Genomic DNA, 6000 nt, shown 5'->3' with positions numbered 1-6000 from the left:
TTATGTGTGGCCACCACAACTTTTACCCACACATGACATTTTCCTTCAAAAGCTGTTGAGCAGGGATAAAACCGGGAATTATGTAAACACCTGGGACGGCAGCTGAGCCTACACGCCGCCCCACACAGACCCACGGCAGGGATCGGGCCTTATCCCCACCTTCGCGCCCGCCACCGCAGAAGGCGGGCGAGGCGCTGAGGTGGGGCGCGCTCCCATTGGCTGGACAGGGGAGGAGACGTAAGGCAGAGAGAGAGAGAGAAACTTGTGATTGGGTGGTGGGCGGTAGAGCGCTTTGTGATTGGGTGAGAGGCGGGTGCGGGCGGTGAGGGGGCGGTGTTGTGGCGGGAGGCCGGGCAGGGCGGCGTCTCGCGAGAGTCGTGTGGCGCCAGCGGTCTCGCGCGGCTGCGGCCCGCTCCGCCCCCGGGTGCCTGGGCCGGCGGCGGCGGCGAGCCGGTCCGGTACCATCGCTGTTCCCCACTGCGGCGGTGCCGGTGAGTGACTGGCTCTTCCCCGGGCGGGCGGGGAGCGGGACGGGACGGGACGGGGCGGATGGAGGTCTGAGAGGGAGCGGGGGATGTAGGCGCGTCCCTTGCCCTGCCCGCTGCTGCCTGCCCACCGGAGCGCGCGGGCACGGCGCTTTCTCCGGGACGGGGTGCGAGCCCGGCCCGAGGCCCCTTCCTCCCTGTGCCTCCTCAGCCATGGGGGCGGCCTGTCGCCGCCTCCTCAGCCCTCACCGGCTTCCGCCTGTGGCTGCCTCCCCCCGCGCAGCCGGGACAGGCCGGTTCGCCCACACCCACGCGTGACAGACCGGCCTCCCCGGGGCCCAGGGAGCCCCGGGCGGGGCGGCTGCGTGCAGCCCTACCTTTTAGCCTCGTCGGTAGTGCTGTGTCTCGTCTCTGGAAAAACAGTATTTAGGGAGAAAAAGTTTGGCTGGCGGTGACAGGGAGTAGGAGGGTTTTTCCTTTGAAGTAAGAGCCGAACCAGAGCGTGCTGTGACTGGACTTTGCGTTTGTGAGCTCGCATGTGTGTGCACTGGTGTGTGCCGCGGCTGAGCGTGGCCCAGTCGGTGTATGGAGTCACAGCTCTGGAGAGAATCTGCAAGTGCACAACGCCTGAAAAGCGTCTTTGGACAGATTGGGTGGTGATTGGATATTTATGTGTGTGTTTTGTGACTTCACAGCTTTTCGTTAAAAAAACAAAATCAGGGAAAGATGAACTTCCCTCTGCCATTTATTGTAACACAGCGGTTACTCAAATAATCTCAGACTACACACATTAAATTCGTAGAATCATAGAATGGTTTGGGTTGGAAGGGGCCTTTAAAGCCCACCCAGTCCAACCCCCTGCCAGGAGCAGGGACATCTCCAACCAGATCAGGTTGCTCAGAGCCTCGTCCAACCTGGCCTGGAATGTTTCCAGGGATGGGGCATCCACCACCTGTCTGGGCAACCTGGGCCAATGCTCCACCACCCTCAGTGTAAAAATTTTTTTCCTAATATCTAATCTAAATCCACCTCCCCCTATTTTGAAACCGTTACCCCTAGTCCTATCACAACAGGCCCCGTTGAAGAGTCTCTCCCCATCTTTCCTGTAGCCCCCTTTTAGTTACTGACTGGAAGGCCGCTATAAGATCTCCCTGGAGCCTTCTCTTCTCCAGGCTGAACAGCCCCAAGTCTCTAGGCCTGTCTTCACAGGAGAGGTGCTCCAATCCTCTGATCATCTTTGTGATTCTTTTCCTGTAATTATTTTAATGCTAATCACAAATGTGGAGTTCAGAATTGTAGTGGCCTAATTTCATTTATCTGTTGAGCTAAGGGAGCTTTAATGTTGCTAGTGCCCAGGGCCAGCAGTGTGGGTACCCCGTCTCCTTAAGGCAGCTGTTATAGCCATGATGCTTCTCATATGAATACTGTTTCACCAAAGTTGGACTGTTCTAATCTTATAGGATTTTCAACAGGGTAATAATTTGCTTACAGAACTGATCTTAGCATGGCTTGAATCGGAGATAACTCAAGACTAGAAAAGGTGTGTGGGACATTACACCTAAATTGTGATTAATAGTACTTACAGGACTCTAAGAAAATAAATGCTGTCTTCTTCCAGAAGGACATAGGTCACTGGTAAAAGCTGCTTATCTACAAATCAAGGGAATGACTGAAATTGGTAAAGTAGTTTGATTTACATTTATGGTCCAGTTGTCACTCTTCAGCTGGGTAAGGAGTTTTGTTGACAACAACTACAGTATAGTCAGATAGGATTCTTGTTGGTAACTCAGTACCTTCACTTCCAATATCTGCTATGATTAGAAACTTCTCCTTCAGTAAAGGGATGAACTAAAATAGAAGATGTCATTGGTGGAAAGCAGTTACAATTCCTTGCCTTTCATTAATGGAAATGAATTCGTACACACAAATCTGTAGCAAACTGGTAACTTTCAATTAATAAATAGTCTGGATTTGTTATGTTCTCTGGACTTCTGAGACATTTGTAAAGATGGAGCATTACTGTTGTTGTCTGGAGCTAGACAACGTAATAATTTTGGTTACACCTGCAAAACAAGCTAAATAAATTCTAGTTTCAGATATGACTTAATTTTTAATTTGTCTTCGTACTTTTGTTTTCTGGCTTTCAAATTGTCAGTTTAAGCTTGACATTTAGTTCTTTCTGGTTTTATTTTTAGTAAAGAGAGCTGAAAATCTGTCACATCTAGCTCTTGATAAATTTTCTTGCTGTAAGTTTCAGATTTCTCATACATTACTTTATTATTTTTAGATTGCCTTACTGACTCTCCAACCCCAATATCTCTTCCAACTGACAAATTCTTCCAGTATTTTACTGGAAAATTTACTGGGAAATTTTAACAAACTTTCATCGCTTTTTGTGTTTCTGGCTTAAAAGCTACATGAAGATGTTTTAGTCATCTGAAGATAAGTCCTCTAATAAATTGTGCACTTTTCTTATCTGTGGATTCTTTGAGCACGCTTCACAGAACAGATGTAGGACATGAATAAGGGTTAGTAAAGAGAGGTATTTTTTTCTTGTGGTGGCAACTTTGACAAAATTATCTGAAAGGTCCATAGAAAATGGATTGGGAAAAAAGCATTATGTATACCTTAAGATCTTGCTGTTGCTGGTACAAAAACATGCTAAAACTTCATCCAGAAAGTAGTCAAAAACTTGCTTCTAACATGTGTTATGAACTGGATGTTCTGGCTACTTTATTTATGTATTCACTGGAACAAATGTGTTTAGATAAATTATCAGATAGTATGTATTAACTATTTCTATGAAAGAATGCATGGTATACACCTTGATAATGTTTCTTTTTCCTTTTTTTTGTCTCCTAGAAATGAATCTGCTTTTGGAAGATGCTATGCACTAGATGTGGTGCTTGGGAACAGGATTAGTCATGGCATCAGAACTATGTAAAACAATCTCTGAGGCAAAGCTGGAAAGGCACAAGAACTTGTTCTTAAATTACCGAAATCTCCATCATTTTCCTTTGGAGTTACTGAAAGATGAGGGGCTGCAGTACTTGGAGAGACTTTATATGAAAAGAAATTCCCTGACCACATTGGTACGACAACTTCTTTATTGTAATGTTTACTGTCTGTATGTTTAGGAATTCGTTTTTTTTTTTTTAACAGCTAATTTTAAAAATAATTATAATCTTATAGCAAATCTGATCCTGAATGATGTCATCCGTTGTGAAACATGAGTATATGGTTGTGTTATGTTTGAACTTGCACAGGTAATGTAGAGTATAATAAAGGAAAGTTTATGACATTTTACTGTTATCCTCCTGAAGCTCTGTAAACATCTGCTGGGGCTTTTCCTGTGAGGTTTGCTGTTTGGGGTTTGTTTTTTTGGGGTTTTTTTTTGTTGTTTTTTTTTTTTTTTTTTTTTGACTGCTATGAATTTTGCTCACATCAGTGGTCAGGCCTTTCTGCTGTTAGGTGCTGCTGTATGGTCTAGTCTGCCTTCCTTCGTTAGGCTGAACGACGTCTACCTTGGTGTGTGCCTTAATTTAAAGGCATTGTCAATCCTAGGGTCTAATTCAAAGCTTGCTGTTAAGGTGCCAGTGAAAACTTGTGTCTATGGGCTGCTGTTGATAAGAGAACAAACACAGAAACATCCCACAGGGTTGTGGGATTTACTGTTGTGCTTTTTGTTTATTTTGTTATTTTTCCCTGAACTGAACAAATTCTCACCCTGAATGGATATTGGGACCTCAGAATTCAGTGTGGAGTAGTTATTTAACTGTGTGAGGCGTTCTGAGCTGGTAAGACTCTCTCTGTAGAGAGTCAAAACTCGTCTCTGTCAGTAGGCTCGAGTGTCCAGGTAATTAAGTTTGGTTTTTTTTTTCCTGGGGCTCTTCCGTGGTGTGATAGGTAAAGTAATAGCCAGGGCAGAGGAGCTGGAGGGCCTGACTGCTTAACAGTCACCAAAATTACATGGTTTTCAGTGCTTCCTAGAAAAACTCCAGTATTCCAGTTTAAGGGAGAGTATTTAAAGCTTTGACAGTGATACATTAGAATTCCTCAATAAAGGTTTCGCTTCATGGGCCAAAAGCTGAAAGGAGTCTGAGGATTTTATGCCTTTTCTTCATCTTGAATGAGTCACTTAAGTTTGCATGTAGTGTAGAGAATTATTTTGGCACTTGGTTTTAGGGCAAGTCCTTTGCTTAATAATTTAATGGGAGGTTAGGATTCATGGTTACAAATTAAGGCTGCTTTAAAATTTAACCAAAGGCTGTAAACAGTTCTCCTTTTACACTTTGTCAAATTCAGTGATTATTTAGCAGTGTAGGGGTAATGAAGTTTGCATTGCTCAAAAAATGAAGCAGCAATAAGGAGAATTTTGCATATCACTTGTCTAGATGTATATGTTAGAGCCTGGTTTTGTTTTTCTCGAAGCAATTATAAAATAGGAACCAAAACAAAGTCCAGCAAGTAACAGTTTAGTTCCATTTTCCTCTCAATATCTGTTACACGTCTATTGGCTGGCAGTGTTAAGATGGGACAGGAGTAATTAGCCATGGTTACTGCCAACAGAAGATGTACCAAATGAGGGAGAGAGCTCTTGTCCAATACTATTCAGTATTGTAATTGGTGCCTGAAACAATACTTAAAATGTAGATCATACCTAGGAAAAATGGCTTGCAAACAGCGTGAGGTAGAGGTGATTAGGATTCAGAATTATCAGGATAACTTCCTCATAATACAACTTGCTGGAATCTTGCTAGGAGCTAGGCAAACAAAATTGAGTCTAAACCACTGAGCATCTGTTCAGCAGAATAGATGTTGGAAGTTGTAGTGGACTGAAATAGATCAAGTCAGCAGCAGGTAACAAAAAAGACAGATGTCTTTTTGGAACATAGAAAGTTTAACAATCCTCATTTAAAAACAGAGGGGAGTAATTATTAGATAATGTTCAACAAGGCCAAGTGCAAGGTCCTGCACATGGGTCAGGGCAATCCCAAGCACAAATACAGGCTGGGTGGAGAATGGATCAAGAGCAGCCCCGAGGAGAAGGATTTGGTGAAACTACTGAAGGAGAAGCTCAACATGAGCCGGCAATGTGCGCTTGCAGCCCAGAAAGACAACTACATCCTGGGCTGCATCAAAAGGAGTGTGGCCAGCAGGTTGAGGGAGATGATTCTGCCCCTCTGCTCTGGTACTGCATCCAGCTCTGGAGCCCCCAACATAAGGACATGAACCCGTTGGAGAGGGTCCAGAGGAGGCCACGAAGATGATCAGAGGGCTGGAGCACCTTTCCTGTGAGCACAGGCTGAGAGAGTTGGGGCTGTTCAGCCTGGAGAAGAGAAGGCTCCAGGGCGACCTTAGAGCAGCTTTCTGGTACCTCAGTGGGGCTTATAGGAAAAATGAAGAGAAACTTTTTAGCAAGGTCTGTTGTGATAGGGGTAATGGTTTTAAAACAGAAGGAGGTAGATTCAGACTGGATATAAGGAAGAAACTTTTTACACTGAGGGTGGTGGAA

General features: G+C 44.7%; 1 protein-coding gene across 4 annotated transcripts in view; it reads left to right on the top strand.

Annotated features, from left to right (window-relative positions):
* Window positions 1-368: 368 nt before the first annotated feature.
* Window positions 369-6000, top strand: part of LRRC28 (leucine rich repeat containing 28) — a 54857-nt gene continuing 49225 nt past the window's right edge. For 2 of the 4 annotated variants that reach the window (XR_015259910.1, XM_086757391.1), the window contains exons 1-2: window positions 369-491; window positions 3348-3577. Coding sequence is in view for 3 of the 4 variants with exons in the window: in XM_086757391.1 (XP_086613517.1) it covers window positions 3383-3577 (195 nt within the window). In the remaining variant the exon portion in view is untranslated. Of the gene's footprint in view, window positions 492-1038; window positions 1158-2006; window positions 2026-3347; window positions 3578-6000 lie in introns of those variants that run through there. The other 2 variants (XM_086757392.1, XM_086757393.1) reach the window with 2 other exon arrangements.

Source organism: Chlamydotis macqueenii, chromosome 12 (genome assembly GCF_036417535.1).
Source record: "Chlamydotis macqueenii isolate bChlMac1 chromosome 12, bChlMac1.mat, whole genome shotgun sequence".
In the NCBI taxonomy this organism is placed as follows: domain Eukaryota; kingdom Metazoa; phylum Chordata; class Aves; order Otidiformes; family Otididae; genus Chlamydotis; species Chlamydotis macqueenii.
This window is presented reverse-complemented; position numbering and strand designations above follow the sequence as displayed.